Source organism: Peromyscus leucopus, chromosome 5 (genome assembly GCF_004664715.2).
Source record: "Peromyscus leucopus breed LL Stock chromosome 5, UCI_PerLeu_2.1, whole genome shotgun sequence".
Lineage (NCBI taxonomy): Eukaryota > Metazoa > Chordata > Mammalia > Rodentia > Cricetidae > Peromyscus > Peromyscus leucopus.
Window position 1 is genome coordinate 86343865 of NC_051067.1, and position 16164 is coordinate 86360028.

General features: G+C 56.7%; 1 protein-coding gene across 6 annotated transcripts in view; it reads left to right on the forward strand.

The window, feature by feature from the left end:
- Positions 1-16164, forward strand: part of Adgrg1 (adhesion G protein-coupled receptor G1) — a 37160-nt gene extending 20996 nt beyond the window's left edge. For all 6 annotated transcript variants that reach the window (XM_037206105.1, XM_037206104.1, XM_028871441.2 and 3 more), the window contains exons 2-14: positions 4986-5071; positions 5558-5980; positions 6939-7071; positions 7483-7630; positions 7929-8060; positions 8350-8466; positions 8808-8853; positions 9019-9122; positions 10017-10135; positions 11124-11392; positions 12116-12224; positions 13233-13501; positions 14729-16164. In XM_037206105.1, coding sequence (XP_037062000.1) covers positions 5008-5071; positions 5558-5980; positions 6939-7071; positions 7483-7630; positions 7929-8060; positions 8350-8466; positions 8808-8853; positions 9019-9122; positions 10017-10135; positions 11124-11392; positions 12116-12224; positions 13233-13501; positions 14729-14859 — 2064 coding nt within the window. In that variant the 5' untranslated portion in view covers positions 4986-5007 and the 3' untranslated portion in view covers positions 14860-16164. The remainder of the gene's footprint in view (positions 1-4985; positions 5072-5557; positions 5981-6938; positions 7072-7482; positions 7631-7928; positions 8061-8349; positions 8467-8807; positions 8854-9018; positions 9123-10016; positions 10136-11123; positions 11393-12115; positions 12225-13232; positions 13502-14728) is intronic.

Sequence of the window (16164 nt, forward strand, 5' to 3'; positions counted from 1 at the left end):
ACACCTCCCCTCCCTCAGTTTCCCCATGGGGCAGGGGCTGGCAAAAGGGTGCTGCAGCTCATAGACATGGGCAGGAAACCACAGGAAGGTCAAGCCTGTGCTAGCTGTGCGGTCCTATAGCAAGGCTGGGTTTAGAATGGCAACTGTGCCCTGCGTGACGACTCAAGCCTGCAATCCTGGCACTGGAGGGGTTGAGGCAGGGGGATTGCTGTGAGTTTGAAGCCAGCCCAGCCTAAGTGCAAGACAAACAAAAACAAACAACAAACACACACGGAAAGTGAGCCTTGCCCTGGTGGGTAAGGCCTGGGAAGCTGCCAGCCTCCCGCAGGTGCCAACTTGATTTTTATTATCACGCCGTCTAGACAGATTCCTGAAGCCTGGAGTCACTGTGCTGCCCTGTGACCCCAGTGCTCCTTCTCAGGGAGGGGTAGACTCCGGAGGGGTCAACTTGCTTGGGTGTCAGTCACCCAACTGTGGTTCCGGGGCCAGACGAAGAAAGCAGGGCCCGGCATTCACAAGTGTTGCGCTCAGAAGCCGGGGGCCATAGCCAAGTGAACTCTGGCTGAGCGGGGAGGCAGCTCTGGCCCCCCGGGTTTCGTAAGCATCTCCTTTGAGCATCGGATGTGCGGTGGTTGGTGCTTTGTGAGTAGGGAGCTGTCCTGAGGAGCCAAGCCTGGGAAGTATCGGAGGGAGGATCAGCCCTGTGCTCTATGAGGCCGCACACTCAGGCCTGTGTCCGCCAGCTCATGTGCCCTGCTCCCACGCTGGCCTTGGTATGTGTCGAGCCTCTTCCTCTTCTGCAGAGATAATGTAGTCCACTCCAGCCCTCCTCCCCTCCCTCCTCACCCAGTGCAAGTTCACGCTCATGGGCCCGTGGACACACACCTGCAGCCCTCCAGGCTTATACTCTGAAGATCCCTATTGCCTCCTGTTCCCTCTCTGAGCCTCCAGAGCTCTCGAGGAACACATTCTACAGCCTTGTGTTAGAAAGTAGCTGATGGTAAGCTGGGCCTCTCCTCGTTCTCCCTGGGTTGGTCACAGGAGGCTCAGACCTGGAAACTAGTTGGCTCCCTCATTCCTCCTACAGGCTTCATCTCCTTCTTTGGGCTATCTCGTGGGAGGCACCTCAGATAACCAGCCCCTTGTCAAATACTGGGACCATATGCCTTGTCATGAGGAAGGGACAGGAATCAGGAGAGGTGGGCTGCCCTTGTCCCTATCCAGGGTTTGTCCTTTCACAGCTGAGTAATTGCAGCGGTCCCTTGCCTGCTCTGATGCCGCCCAAGGCCAGCTGCTGGGTACTTCTGGTTCCCACATGTGGCCTTTCAATCACTGGATGCAGCCAGAGCCAGGCTCCGAGTCCTACCTGAGCTGTGCTGCACAGGACCAGACCATATCCTTCAAAGCATCTTCCTGGGGTGGGTCCCAGTGCACTGACGGTTTGGGGCACCCTTGGGGCCAGCCCTCGGCAGGGAGATACCCAGGGCTGTGTGTGCCTGGGAAGAAGCCGGTGTTCCTGTAGACTCAGGCGTTGAGGGGAAGATCACAGTGGAATTCTGCCACTCAGAATCCAGGAAATCCTGGCAAAGGCCCGAGGCTCTGGTATATGCCCTTGGGATAACCTGTAACCCCAGTGTGTGTGAATGGGTCCCACTGGACACTTGAGGTTGCTGCCTGGGGATTGTTAATCCAGAGCTCTCCTAGTTCCAACCATTCAACTCCACCGGCATCCTGGGGGGAAATGGGTTTTCCAGGAGCTGGCCACGTCTAGGTGACGCAGGTCCACACAGGATGGCGGGGGAAGTGACTCAGGCCTCAAGAGAAAGTGAGCTCTGGGACTGTGGGGGACCTCCCCCAGCAACCAGCCATGCTAGGAATGGGGGTGTGCGGGACCACACAGCCCTGCCCCCTCTATTCTGCAGGATCCCCGGGGACCCTGTGATGTCCTGCATTGTGTCAGGCTGGCTCAGCTTGTTCTGTTCTCTGCCTGTTTACCGGAAACTGAGGTCAAGGATGGCCACTCTGAACGGGGAGTAAGGGGGCTCAGGCCAGCAGCTCTACTCTAGCCTGGGCTTACCTACTGTGTGCCCGTGACTTCCACAGCTCCTGTTTTACTCTCTTTGGGGGACCCCAAACCAGGGGGTGTGTACCTTAGGGACCTCTGAAGAGAGGGCTCAGCAGAAGCCCTGTGTGCTCTTGGGAGAGGTGGCCTTTTTCTGGCCTCAGTTTCCACATCTGTGAAATGGTAAACTGTGAGACCCTGCTACTCTCCAGAGGTTGCTATTACTATTGGGGTGAGGCTGCGGACCCACCTTCTAAGTAACCGTTGGTTCTGGCAGTGCTGTGGCAGGCGGCACAGCTTTGCCGTGGCTTGGTATTTGCTGGCCGAGGCTGGCCTGCCGTCCTTCATCTGCACAGGCCAGGGGCGGTCCCCAGGAGGTGGGCCTCTGCTTACACAGAGGCCCCTCTTTCTGGTCGGGTAGCAGGCTGTTGGGAATAGGGTGACCAGGTCTTAGGATGTCTGCAGGCCACAGGAGGGGCTCCACCACTCCATCATAGGCATTGCCTGTGCCCTTTGGGGCATGAAGCTGGGCGGCAGGTGCACATATATGGACAGCCCTGGGAGGAGCTCGGGCAGGACTATGCTAAGTGGGTAAACAGGACAGCATTCTCCCTGACCCATGTGGCTATCCCTTAGTGGTCTGAAGGGCAGCCCCCACCCCCGCCATCCTCCCTCTCCAGCCCCCGGGAGTCTGTGACACTCAGGGCCAGCTAAGAGGAGGGAAGTTCTCTGGGTGGGGTCACAGCCTTCCCGCTACTCTGTCCGGAAGGGAGGCTCATGTTCTAGGAATTTCCCCTCAATGCTCTGAAGGCCAAGCTGGCCACCTGCAGAGGACAGAGGACTGAGGAGGAAAGCATAGACTAGGGAGTTGGAGGGGGAGGGGTCTGGGTCATGGACAGGCATGCGCTGGTCGGAAGGGACGCAGAGACAGTCTGACTTCAGTGGTACCCTGTATGCATTCCGGTTCAAAGCCCTTTATGGAGAACAACAGACTTCATTCTCACAATGACATTTGAGGTAGGCTTGATTTGCAATCCTCTTTTTAAGAGAGGGACATGACACCCAAATATGGTAACTACTCAGGGACGCATACTAGTAAAGTATAGGCGCTAGGATTTGAACCCCGGTGGTCTGGCTCCGGAGTCCACTAACTAAGAGATCCAAGCAACAAACACCTCCTCATCAACCCCCAAGAATGCTGACGGGGCGCTCGTCCTCTTGAGAGTGGTTCCGCACAGCTGGGCTGGAGCAGGGACGAGGTGGAGGGGCAGTCAGCCCCTTGTTTGTGTTGGATCCCTTCCATGGGTTGCCAGGGTGATCCAGGGCGATCCAGCCTCACTGTGTCCCTCCCGTGAGGGGGAGCTCACTCCATTCCTGGCCTCCTTTGCTCTCAAGGGCCAGTTGGGAAGGATTGGTGCAAGGCAGGTGGCTGTGTCCTGTCCTGGGTCCTCTGCTGACAGCGGTGGCCCACCTTGAGAGGGACATGCGTCCTGGCCAGCTGTGTGACCTCAGGAAGTTGCTGTTGACGACTATCTCTGGGCCTCAGAGCTAAGCATCAGAAAGTGGAAATTGGATCAAAATTTCAAGTAATTTGTGAGCTTCAAGTTGAAGCATCACCTGAAAGAAGAGACATTTGGACGGAAGGCTGAGTGACAGTGACAGGGACCCCCGAGAGAAGGGAAGGGGTGTGGCCTGTTCCCAGATGCTGACCCTTCTTCTGCTGGTTATAGGTGACTGGTGGTGCTTTGACAGGATGCAGGGAAGCCTTGGAGGCATGGAGGACATGCTAGCTGCCCCCACAACTTTCCTGTTCTCTGTGTGATGCTCCAGCACCAGATGAGGACCACGGCCTCAGGAACGGAAGTTCTGTTCCTCATGTTTGGGTGTGCCGGACTGGCTCTCACTTGTGGGGCCAGCATGACCAGAATGAGGCTAGCCCGAGAAGGAGACAGTAAGGTCCTACTTGGACCACCTGGGCACTGAGTTTAGCATCCGTCTCTTCTAGGAGGTCTTTCTAGTTTCCCTCCAAACTCAGACTCCTTTTGTGCCCCAAGTTCCTAGGCTTTCCTTTGCCTGGTTTTGTGGCAGATGAGTGTCTGTCACTGTGGTCTGACACAGTTCCCCACATAGTCTGGGTATGTCAGCACCCAGCTTGGGCCAGCTGGGAGAGCCAACAAAATGAGGACACTTTCAGTGTTGAAGAGCGTTCATGTAGGTGTAGGGTAAAGAGGTGCCCAGGCTGGTAGCCAGCTGGCACTCAGCTAATTAGTGGCCCATGGAGCCAACGAGGTGTGGATGGAACTGACCCTCATCAGGCACGGGAGGGAGGGGTAGGAGTGGAGGTGGGTGTGGGGAGGTGGGACAACAAAAAGAAAAATCACACTTCTCTGCTCCAGCTTCCCAGGCCCTGGTGGCTGGCTCCCCCTAGTGGTCGCGAAAGAAAGCGCCCTTCCTGCCAGTTCACCCCGCTGCTTTCCTGCGCTGGGCTGCTTCTGAAGGTGGCCAGGAACAAGCAGGCTGAATGAGGAGTGACTGGGCCAGCTGGCGGTGTGGGGATGGGGTAGGGATGGGGGTACCAAATGCAGTTAAGACTGGTCCCAGAGGCGGGTGTAACCAGACTTCGGGGACTGTGATGCACGGTTCCTAGCGAAAACTCAGCCCATTGGCCTGTCTCTCCTGGTAGCTGCAAAATGGTGGCTGCAGGTGGGTTCTAGACAGGGCCACTCTGTGGCCTCTGGGACCCTCTGTGAGCCACTTAGACTCTGCATCAGAGCAACAAAAGGCAGAGTGGTGGCTGTGCCTCGTAGCCTCTGGCTGCTCTGGAGAGGTCTGACCATCTCTGTATGACCTCTAGCTCATACCCCACCTGCACACAGGCCTCTCACTGTGGGGCGGCCCCTATAATGCTCTCACTCTTTTCCAGGTGGTGACTTCTGGGGAGTACAATGGCTGTCCAGCTGCTGTGGCCGATGGTGTATTTCCTACTGAGTCTGTTCCTCCAGGCTCCAGGTAGGCTTTCTTGGGACCCTGGGACTGTTGTGACTTTAATACCTCCATGTCTGCGTGTGGACTCTTAGGGTAAGGGGTGAGTCTGCAAAGCACCCCTTAAGCCGGTTGAGGACACTCTTCCTTCCGAGATTCAGTCCCACAGAGCACAGCTTGGGATGGGGACCACGGCCTGGGTGTCAGCCCCTCACTCCTTTTCAGGGGACGTTCTTGGACAGTGCACACTTGTGCAACAGTCAATGGCAACTATGGTCTCATTCAATAACTTCTATTAAACTTGGGTTTTTGACTTTGAAATCATTCTTTATTTTCAGGTGTGTGTGTGTGTGTGTGTGTGTTTTCTTCATATTTTGAAACCAGTAATTTTTGAGCAGGAGAAAGACATCGTATATACAAGATATAGACCCTTGAAGTATAGAGCTTTGGAATGTGTATGAACCCCAGGTCCTTGCCCATGGCTGGTCCCATCTATAGCCTCTGCCTCCTCAGGTGCCCAGGGTGGCAGCCCCCGAGAGGACTTCCGCTTCTGTGGCCAGCGGAACCAGACGAAACAGAGCCACCTCCATTACGACCAAACTTCAGAGCTGCACATCTCTGTGTGGAACACGGAGGACGCCCTCACGATCCGTGCCCCCTTCCCTGCAGCCCCTAACTCCTCCCACTTCTTCCCAGAGCCCAGAGGGCTCTATCACTTCTGCCTCTACTGGAGCCTCCACACCGGGAGGTTCCACCTGCGCTACGGCAAGAACGATTACTTGCTGAGTAGCCGAGCCTCCAGCCTCCTCTGCTTCCGGAAGCAGGAGCAGAGCCGGGAGCAGGGGGCCCCACTGCTCGCCACCTCCGTCAGCTCCTGGAGGAGTCCCCAGAACTCCAGCCTGCCTGAGGCTGCCAGCTTCCTCTTCTCTTTCCACAGTAAGGAACAAAAGGAGGTGGGATGGGAGGCACGGGGGACCTGGGTTCTGATGGCCGCTATGGTCGCCAAACCTGGGCAGCCTCTAGCAGTTGGGAGCCATGAAAGGTGTCTGAGGAGGGAGGAGAGGAGTGGGATCCGAGGAGAGCTCCTGGAAGCTCTGTGAAAAAGCAGAGGTGAGGGTAGGAAGGTGGCGCCGGGTAGAGGTGACACTGGAGAACGCCTACACCAGCCCTGTCACACATACGTACCCTGGACGGTTTGTCTGGCCCTCTCATGATCTAAGATCTTTGTGATGGCCACGGCACCTCTTCAGCCATTAGGAGAGCGCCTTCGTTACTTTTCCTCTCTATGATAGAATACTCTGACCAAAGCAACTTCAGGGAGAAAAGGTTGATGTGGGCTCACAGATCTAGGGTGCCATCCATCGTGGTAGGGGATTCCTGGCGGCAGGTGCTGGAGGCAACTGGCCGTTTGCATCCGCAGTCAGAAAGCAGTGTGGTGAATGCTGCTTCTGCTCAGTAAGCCTCCCTCCTGTCTACCCAGCCCAGGACCCGAGTCCGGGGAACGGTGCTGCTCACTTGTAGGGCGGATCTTCCCACCTCTGTTAAGTTAATCTAGGTAACCCCTCACAGACACGCCCAAGTTCTCAGAGGTTCAGGTAGAGGAGACAGGCTAGAGGTTGTGAGGTTCCCAGAGCTGGCACACAGAACCCACATTCTTCCAAAGAAGATCTGCTGGGCCCGGGCCCTCAGAGCTTTCTATGCTCATGTACAGCAGACCCTAGGAGACACAGCCTTCCTTCATGTTTCAGTGACCTGTGGTCCTCACTGCCTCCTGGACCCTTGGTTCCTTCTGTAAAGTAAATGAAAGCATGGAGTACCACATGAGGTGTGACATTGGGGTGTGAGCTGGCCATTGCTTTAGGTGGCAACCTCAGGTGATCTCGTGCTTTCCCAGATGCCCCACAGAAGGTCTCCCACAATTCGTCTGTGGACCTGTGTGATCTGAAGAAGGAACTGCAGCTGCTTAACAGGTTCCTGCAGCATCCTCAGAAGGCCCCCAGGCGGCCCTCAGCGGCGCTCATCAGCCAGTGAGTGTGGATTACCGTCTTAGGGATTAGTGGGAGACCTAGGCGTGGAGAAGCTGGGGATACCTTCCCTGAGGCTGGATCTCCCCGACTGGATCCCGCTGGGATGTCAGCAGAGACAGATACAGCTCACAGTCAGGCAGTGCCCAGCCTGTTCCCCACAAGAGACTCCGTTCTGGAGTCCGGCACATTGCATCTCGGAGAGACTGGGACCAGCGCAGGCATAAGTGGGTCAGAGCCATGGACTGAATTCCAGAACAGTGTCCCTGGCTGCCATCCCCTCATTTCCGCACCCAGCTGCCTCCTGTCCTTTGTCCTTGGCCCCTTCTCCTCTCTGTTCCTGCCTGTCCCGTGTATCAGATCCCCGGCCCTGGCCCTTCCCTCTGCTACCTACCATGCTCTCCTCCACGCCAGGCAGTTACAGAGCCTCGAGTCAAAGCTGACCTCTGTGAACTTCGCGGGAGACACAGTATCCTTTGAGGAGGACCTGGTCAATGCCACAGTGTGGAAGCTGCCACCCACAGCCGGGCTAGAGGATCTGCAAATCCACTCCCAGCAGCAGGTCAGGTGACCTAGGGTGGGGTGGGCCAAGGGGAAGATGGGAGCACTCCATCTAGCATGGCACCCCTTGGCTTTCCCTGGGTCCAGGGACAACCCACAGCCCATGGGAGAGCTAGCGTTGGAAGACCCAGATTACAAGACTCCGCTGAGGGCCTCCTGGCCTAGATTCCTGTCACCTGACTCCCTGGCCTCTGTGGCAGTACCCAGAGCACAGTGATTAGAAGGGGGTTGTTTGGTGCAAGGTTGTGGGGAGCCTGGGGCATATGCTGGGCCGGGCACTAACGGTCCTTGATCTGCAGGAGGAGCAGAGTGAGGTCCAGGCGTACTCGGTGCTGCTGCCCCGGGCCCTCTTCCAGCAGACCAGAGGCCGTCGTGGGGATGGCGCCAAGAGGCTCCTGGTAGTGGACTTCAGCAGCCAAGCCCTGTTCCAGGTACGGCGTCTCCCCTTGGGGAGCTGGTTTTGTATATCTGACAGAGAGGTGGGAAGACAGTAACTAATCTCTCTCCTCCAGGAGCCAAGGCCTCTCCCATAAAAGCAGAAAGGGCACTGCCGTGCAAAAAAAACTCCTGGGGGAGGTGTAGAATGACCCACCAGGCTCCCAAAGCAAAGTCCTAGGAGTGACAGTAGTCTCGCAAGAGCGGGTGGAGGCCTTCTTAGCTTTCCTTCTCAGCCTTAAACCTCTGACCTGTTCCTCCCCCACCCCAACCTCATACACCTAGGACAAGAATTCCAGCCAAGTCTTGGGTGAGAAGGTCTTGGGTATTGTTGTGCAGAACACCAAAATTAGCAACCTCTCCGAGCCCGTGGTACTCACCTTCCAGCACCAGCCACAGCCGGTAAGTGTGAGCAAGCCCACCATAGGGCTGAGTCCCTTCCTGCTCCCAACCCTCCCAGCTCGCTTGTCTGGAATGGAAAGGTGGCCTGGCTGAGAGCACCCGACTGCCAGGTCCCAGATTGGGGGAGGGGAAGGAGTGCCTGGTGGACTGCGAAGAGAATATGAAGGGTGGGCCATAGAAGGAATGAAAGGTAAGGGAGACTGGACAGAATGCTAAGGCGGGCTATAGAGGGGGCACGGGAGGTGGGCAAAGAGAACACAGGGTGGGCTGTAGAGAGACCTGGGGAGCGGACGATGGCAGAAACAGGATGAATGATGGAGTGCCCATTCTTGTCCCCACAGAAGAATGTGACTCTGCAGTGTGTGTTCTGGGTTGAAGACCCAACATGTGAGTGTGAAGGGGGTCCCTGGGAGGGATGAGGACCCCCAGGGATGGATTAGAGGAGGGAGCGATGGAGGCCAGGGGTCTGCTGGTGGAGGACAAGCTTGCAGGGATGGTCCAGTCTGCATGGAGAGCGTGGTGGTTGACCAGAGTCCCATGGATTCCCCTCAGCGAGCAGCCCTGGGAGCTGGAGCAGTGAAGGCTGTGAGACTGTCCACAGAGACACGCAGACATCCTGCCTGTGCAGCCACCTGACCTACTTCGCAGTGTTGATGGTAGGTATCTCCGCCACAGCTCTCTTGCAGTCCGGCCACAGGCCAAGCTCATGTGCTGTGTTACGTACTTGGAACCCATTGACTCATTTAATCCCAAGTAACCACCCAAGGTCGCTCCCCTCATCGTCCTACTTCAGAGGAGCCCGAGTAACACATCTGAGGCTGCACAGGTCATTAGCTGATGGCCCATGAAGTGCTTGTTCATTATTTCTGCTCAAGTTTTGGTGTGTGATGAAAATGCAGATTCCCACCCACAGGCCTGGGCCGGGAAACTCTTTCTTATATGCCTCCAACCAGAAGGCATAAGATGGGCTCGGGTAGTCTCCAAATCTCAAGGGCTTTATTGACCCAACCTCATGCTCCCAGAATCCCTTGGCATGGGAAGCTGGAGAGCTTACCTTTGTGTTGGGACACCATAGAAACAAAAGTTCTTCTTGACTCGCAATGTGGTTACATCCCGAAAAACCCACTGTGAGGAGAAAATATGCCAAGTCAAAATTACATACTCTACCTGACACCAGCTCTTCCAAGCACACATGGTGAGCATCTCTGGGGCCACAGGCCTGCAGCAGCTTCGGTGGTCCCAGGAGAATTCAAATTCTGGCCACAGCTTCTGCTGGCAGCTGGTGCCCGATACCATTGTCAAATGGACCATCCCCAGCTGAAGCTGCCTCCGCTAGGGCTTTGTGCGGCTCAGGCTGGGCCGGAGCCTACTTCTTGGGTGATGATTCCTGGTCTTTGGGGGTCAGAGACTGTCTGGGATGGGAGGACGTCACAGAGGCCCCCAGAGGGGCATTCAGGTGGGAGGGGCTTGCTAGCTCCAGCCTGCTCAGGAGCACGCACTGGCCAGTGGGGAGGGGAGCATGCTGAGCCCGCCATCTTGTCCCCACACAGGTGTCGTCCACGGAGGTAGAAGCCACTCACAAGCACTACCTCACGCTCCTGTCCTACGTGGGCTGTGTCATCTCCGCTCTGGCTTGTGTCTTCACCATTGCTGCCTACCTCTGCTCCAGGTAGGCCAGAGGAAGTAGGGTAGCTCCGCTTCCTCCCTGTAGGCTAGGACGCCTATCTGGGCTCGCTTTATCCAAAAGATGTGCATTGTTGGGAAGCCGAGGGTGGGCTGCCTGCTGCCCGCCTCACCCAGGGGCCGTTGGATGCCCACGGTAACGTTAGCTGATGCAGCCTTGGCGCTGAGGAGCTGCACAGTTAGAACCCAAGCTACAGGGCACACAGGGTAACGACCACACAATGGTGATGGAAACGGACTAGGTGACTTCCCACGGAGTACCCACATGCCACACACTGTTCAAAGGGGGTAGCAGACTTTTGAGGCCTCGCAGTGAGGGAATGGCAGAGGTTGTCTAATTGTCAGTGTGTGACGTAGCCTACATTGAGGTCAGTTCGGCCCTGGGCCTGCCTGGGGGGAGGAGAAACACCCTTGGCTCTAGGAGACGCTCAGCAGGTCTTCCATTGTCCTGGAGCAGGAGGAGGGGTGGAGCTGGGTACAGGTGTGTCATAAGCAGGTGCGTCATGACCAGGTGCATCTGCCGCTGCACACCAAGGCCAGGCATGCACTTCTGAGGACAGGGAGCGGCTTTGTGGAGGCTGAGGTGGGCAGAGCCCTGAGCACAGGGGCAGGGGAATAATAGGAAATGCACGCTTCCTGCATCCGACACTCTGCCAGCCCCATCCTCTCACTGTGTAGAGGAGAAGGCGGTCTGAGGTGGACTGGACCAGCCCAGGGCAGTATAGAGAGGATGGTTATATTGGGGCCAGTGTCTGCAACTCTGGAACTCCTTAGAATCCTGGGGTACAGGTACACCACACTGTGCTGCTGGGCAGATGTCCGCAGTTACTTCATAGACACACGGGGCGACAGCCATGGAGCAGACATGGAAGGCTTTGGGAAGAGGGGCATAGGGAAGAGGGGGGGAGGAGGGAGAACAAAACAGAGCCCCGCCCCGGCCCCTGCCCTGGCCCACCGGCACGTGCTCCTTGTAGGAGGAAGTCGCGTGACTACACCATTAAGGTGCACATGAACCTGCTGCTGGCTGTCTTCCTGCTGGATGTGAGCTTCCTGCTCAGTGAGCCCGTGGCACTGGCAGGCTCCGAAGCAGCCTGCCGCACCAGCGCCATCTTCCTGCATTTCTCCCTGCTTGCCTGTCTCTCCTGGATGGGCCTCGAGGGCTACAATCTCTACCGGCTGGTGGTAGAGGTCTTCGATACCTACGTCCCTGGCTACCTGCTCAAGCTCAGCATCGTGGGCTGGGGTGAGTGGCAGGGGAGAGCGGGTCCCAGAGTCCACCATCTCATCCACGGTCCACGAGGCTTCCGGGCAAGCACAGACAGCAGGCTCTGCCCTTCCCTGTGAGGGAGACCAACCGGTTCCTCCACCTGGCCTGGGGACACTTAGGCTAGCAACGGCTCCAGGGGATCCCCAAAAACCTACGCGGCAGGGTTTCTGTGGCCTTGGCCTTTGTTCTTGGCTGGTGACAATTCACTTTACCCGTGACCTGGACTACTCAAGTCAGACTGCGACCCAGAGTTTCCTGCCGTGGGTCACTTTGGCCATTGCCCAGCCCTTGACCTCCCCACACCGTTGACCCCACTGCCTGTTCTTCCTGCGGCCCTCTCATTCACCTTCTGCCGAGGATTCACCAAAGGCCCGCTGGCTACGGCAGCCTTGGCTCTGTGAAGGGGCTCCCATGGCACTTTCCATTTCTACTCATTAGTGAATCCGAGTTGTCCTTGCTGCCAGAGTCCCTGCTGTCCTCTTTCTGTGCACCCCCACAGCCCCAGCATCCTCTCATCTTCCCTGTTTGATCATGCCTCAACCACAGGCCTTTTCTCCTGGAGGCTCAGGAAGGGACAAGGGCAAAGCTGAAAGAGAGCCTACCCGTTATGGGAAACCAGAGCGGACCTGCTCGGGTCCACTGGGAGCAGAGGAAAGGGGCTCAGAGGGTGGAGCCAGAGCCTCTGTTTGCTGCCCACAGGCTTTCCTGTCTTCCTGGTCACTCTGGTGGCGCTGGTCGATGTGAATAACTATGGCCCCATCATCCTGGCTGTGCGCCGGACTCCAGAGCGCGTCATCTACCCTTCCATGTGAGTAGCTGTGGCAGAGGCAGGAGTGTGGGCCTTGAGGGAGGGACAGGGACAGCAGCCTCACCTGGTCATGCTGACCAGGAAGCTATCGGCTCCAGTGAACTGGAGAAATGGGCCCGGCAGTGGCCAGAACCCAGGGCCAAGGACCACAGGGACTAAGAGAGGCCAAGTCTGCCCCTCAGCAGTCAGGTGCCTATGTGCAGAGCCCGGCCCTTCTCTGAACCTCAGTGGAGAGGTGCTGGGCCCCACGGCCTTCCACCAGGCTCCCTTGCCACATCCACTGGCTCAGAGGGCATGGGGGCTCACTCTTGGCCACACTCCAGTTAGCAAGTGGCTCAGCTGATAGGGGAGTGGGGTTGATGTGGGGGTGGGGTCAGGAGGAGCCCTCCTCTGCCCTCCTAATTTACGCCGGCTGGCAGTGGACGTCCTGAAACTAGACCTGAAGCCAGGGCTCTTGAGCACCAGACCTGGAAGGAATGCTTTCCACTGGGTCCATATAGATGACATTTGTGCCCCACCCCCACCCCAGCACCAGACCTGGTGGGTTTGCCTCAGCCTTGTACCATCAAGAATACGGTTTCCTTCTCTTAAGTTATCTGACCGGATACCGAGGTATGTCTTTAAAAACACCACCAAAGATGGCAGCGGTTAGGAGTGCGTACCGCTCTCGCAGAGGACCTGAGTTTGGGTCCCAGCACCCACGGATCAGGCAGCCCACAGCCACATGTGACTCCACTTCCAAAAGTTCTGACACCTCTGACCTCTGTGGTCTCCACGTGCACCAGCACTCATGGGAACATACCCACATGTAGACACATACGCATAATTAAAAATGACAGTTTTTTTAAAAGCTAAGTTAACTTCTAAAATGGCATGAGGACAGAAAGCCAGCGGTACTTGTAACCGATGAGTAGTCCCAACGCCTAGCCCAGCACCCTCCAGGGCCCGGCCGCCCTTCCCACTCCTAAGCTGAGCCTCCAGTGTGCTGAGACGCCCACTCTCGCCCAGGTGCTGGATCCGGGACTCCCTGGTTGGTTACGTCACCAACCTAGGCCTCTTCAGCCTGGTGTTCCTGTTCAACACGGCCATGCTGGCCACCATGGTGGTGCAGATCCTGCGGCTTCGTTCCCACAGCCAGAAGTGGCCTCACGTGCTGACTCTGCTGGGTCTCAGCCTGGTCCTTGGCCTTCCCTGGGCCTTGATCTTCTTCTCCTTTGCTTCCGGTACCTTCCAGCTTGTCATCCTCTACCTCTTCAGCATCATAACTTCCTTCCAAGGTAGGCGTGATGAGGGCCCTGCCCCTACTCAGTGGCCCTTGCCCCTCCAACGGGTACGCTGTCCACACGTGGAGCAAAGGGGAGAGATGCCCAGGGAACCCCAAATGCTCCCTTCTCTGGGCCTCAGCTGTCTCATTCCAAAATGAGTGCACCAGGCCACATGCAGGATGGGGCTTTATTGAGCACTTACTATGTGCAGGCCCCATGCTAAGCCCCAGGGTTGTGGCGTGAGCAGCCCTCTCAGTCCTCATGCAGGAGACAGTGTGGTCAAGAAAGTGTGCAGCCACCAGTGAGACTCGGAGAGTAGGAGAGTTGTGGTAGACCACGGCAAGCGTGGCATCCGGGCTGAAGTGGACCGTGGTCTTGAGTCAACAGTGTCAGAATCACAGGGGCCTTGTTGGAAAGGCAAACTGTAGCTCATTCAGACACACTGATGCTTTTTGCATGTTTTTTTTTTACTATTTATTTAGTTATTACATATACAGTGCTCTGTCTGCACGTATGCCTGCAGGCCAGAAGAGGGCGCCAGATCTCATTACAGATGGTTGTGAGCCACCATGTGGGTGCTGGGAATTGAACTCAGGACCTCTGGTAGAACAGCCAGTGCTCTTGACCTCTGAGCCATCTCTCCAGCCCCTCTTTTTGCATCTTACAAGATGCCTAGGGCGTCCTGTCTGTGGTACAGGTCAGGGAGCTCTGGGATAGGAGCTCCAGGTCAAAAGAAAAAGCTCTGTGGTTAGAACAAGTGTTGGGAGGATGGGGAGGGGAGTGTGGCTGGAGGTCAGGCAGTGAGGGCTGGAGGTAGGATCCTGGAGGCCCCAGCTGGAGACCAGTAGGGTCCACACCCCTCCACCCCATGCCTCCCATACTCAGACACAAAGGACTATACACCTCTGCACTTGGCTGTGCTGACTGAACAGGGGTCACATGGCCATGCCAGAGTCAGTGGACTCACCGTGGGATGGAATGGGGTAAGCAGATTGGTTCCCAAATCCTGTTGTTAGACATCTCCATCTTGTCCCCTATGAGGTACGGATCAGAGATTCCCAGCACTTCTGAGTAAGGCCAGTGCTGAACCACTGATATGTCTCAGTGTATTGATTCATCCTGAGTGGCTCCAGGGCCATGAGTGTGTGGCTGGACCCTTGGCACAGAGGGACTCTGAGAGGGGACCAAGGGCCAGTTGGGGTCTGGCCACTGATGGTGCGTGTGTCTTACTGCCCACAGGCTTCCTCATCTTCCTGTGGTACTGGTCCATGCGGTTCCAGGCCCGAGGTGGTCCCTCCCCTCTGAAGAGCAACTCGGACAGCGTCAAGCTCCCCATCAGCTCCGGCAGCACCTCTTCCAGCCGCATCTAGGCCACCGCCCCACCTCCCCGTGGGAGGACACATGCATGGCGTCTGCTCACATTGTCTGTGGCTCGGTGCTGTGCCAGCCTTTGTTGGTTGGTGGCATACTGGTCCTTGGAAGGATAGGGCGGTTGCTCTGATAGATAGACACCTAGCTGGCCTTGGGGGCCTCTCCGCTCCCAGATCTGGCCCCCGAAGCACACTGCCATGCTCGCTGTGGGACTGTCCTCACAGCTGTATCAGGCTGAGGCTGAGGCGTTGCCTTACTGGTCACCTCTGGGCCCAGCTGTTGCTGCTGGGTGTTGAGACTTGCAGGCCCAAGCTAGGGTCAGGTCAGGTTAGATCTTGGAGGATGACTCATCCTAACGGTTGCCCCTGCCTGAGACACAGCTGCCTTGGCTCTTGCCGCTCTGTCCCTGTGGTCGCCACACAGCCCTCTGCCTGCCTCTGACTTTTGATCCCGAGGGTGGCCCTGAGGGTGGATGGGGCTGGGAGAAGCTTTGGAGCCAGAACCCCTCAGGAGGTAAGCACCTTCCCCCACCTGCCTGCCAGCCCTCCTCTTCCTTCCCCACCCCCCTCCTCCTCTGTGGTCCCCTAGCTCCCACCTGCAGCTTGGGGTCCCAGGCCAATGCTGTGATTTTGGGGATAGCAGTTCCCAGGAGCTGCTATAAAGGTCTATCTACTGTGGGCCTTGGCCTTTTGCCACCTAGGCTCAGGGCAGGTTCCTGGGCTGGACCAGGGCAAGCCTCTGAGCCTCTCTCCAAGCTGCCTCCCCTTTGCTCACACCTCAGAGGAGTTTCCGCCTCTCCTGACACCTCCCTCTGGCAAGAACTGTGGGAAATGGGGCTTTTTTCAACCCAACGTTCTGAACACCAAGACAGCTCTCTCTGGTGACATTGGCGGAGGTTGATGGTCTCCTGAGGGGAAATCTTCCAGTCACAGCAGATGGATCTGAGGACACTCACTGCCTACTGTGAATTCTGACCTACTAACACACATTGGTCTTGTGCTGGGTGGTAAAAAATGTAGATAACCAGACCTGGCAGTAGTCCTTGAAAGCTTCCACAATGTCCTGGAGCTTTAGTTATAGGGCTGGAGAACCACCGCTCGTGACTGGGAATCCAGGAGGACTTCCTGCAGGAGGTAGCATTTCATCTTGACCTCAGCCTTCAGGTTGGGAAGGATGCTCTTTTTAAATACCAATTCATTTGTCTTTTGATATTAAAGCTCTTTGTAGAGAGTTTGGAAATTGTAGGAGATTGTCGAGAAGAAAAATAAAAATCAGCTGTTATCTGCTGCCATGGCAAAGCAACA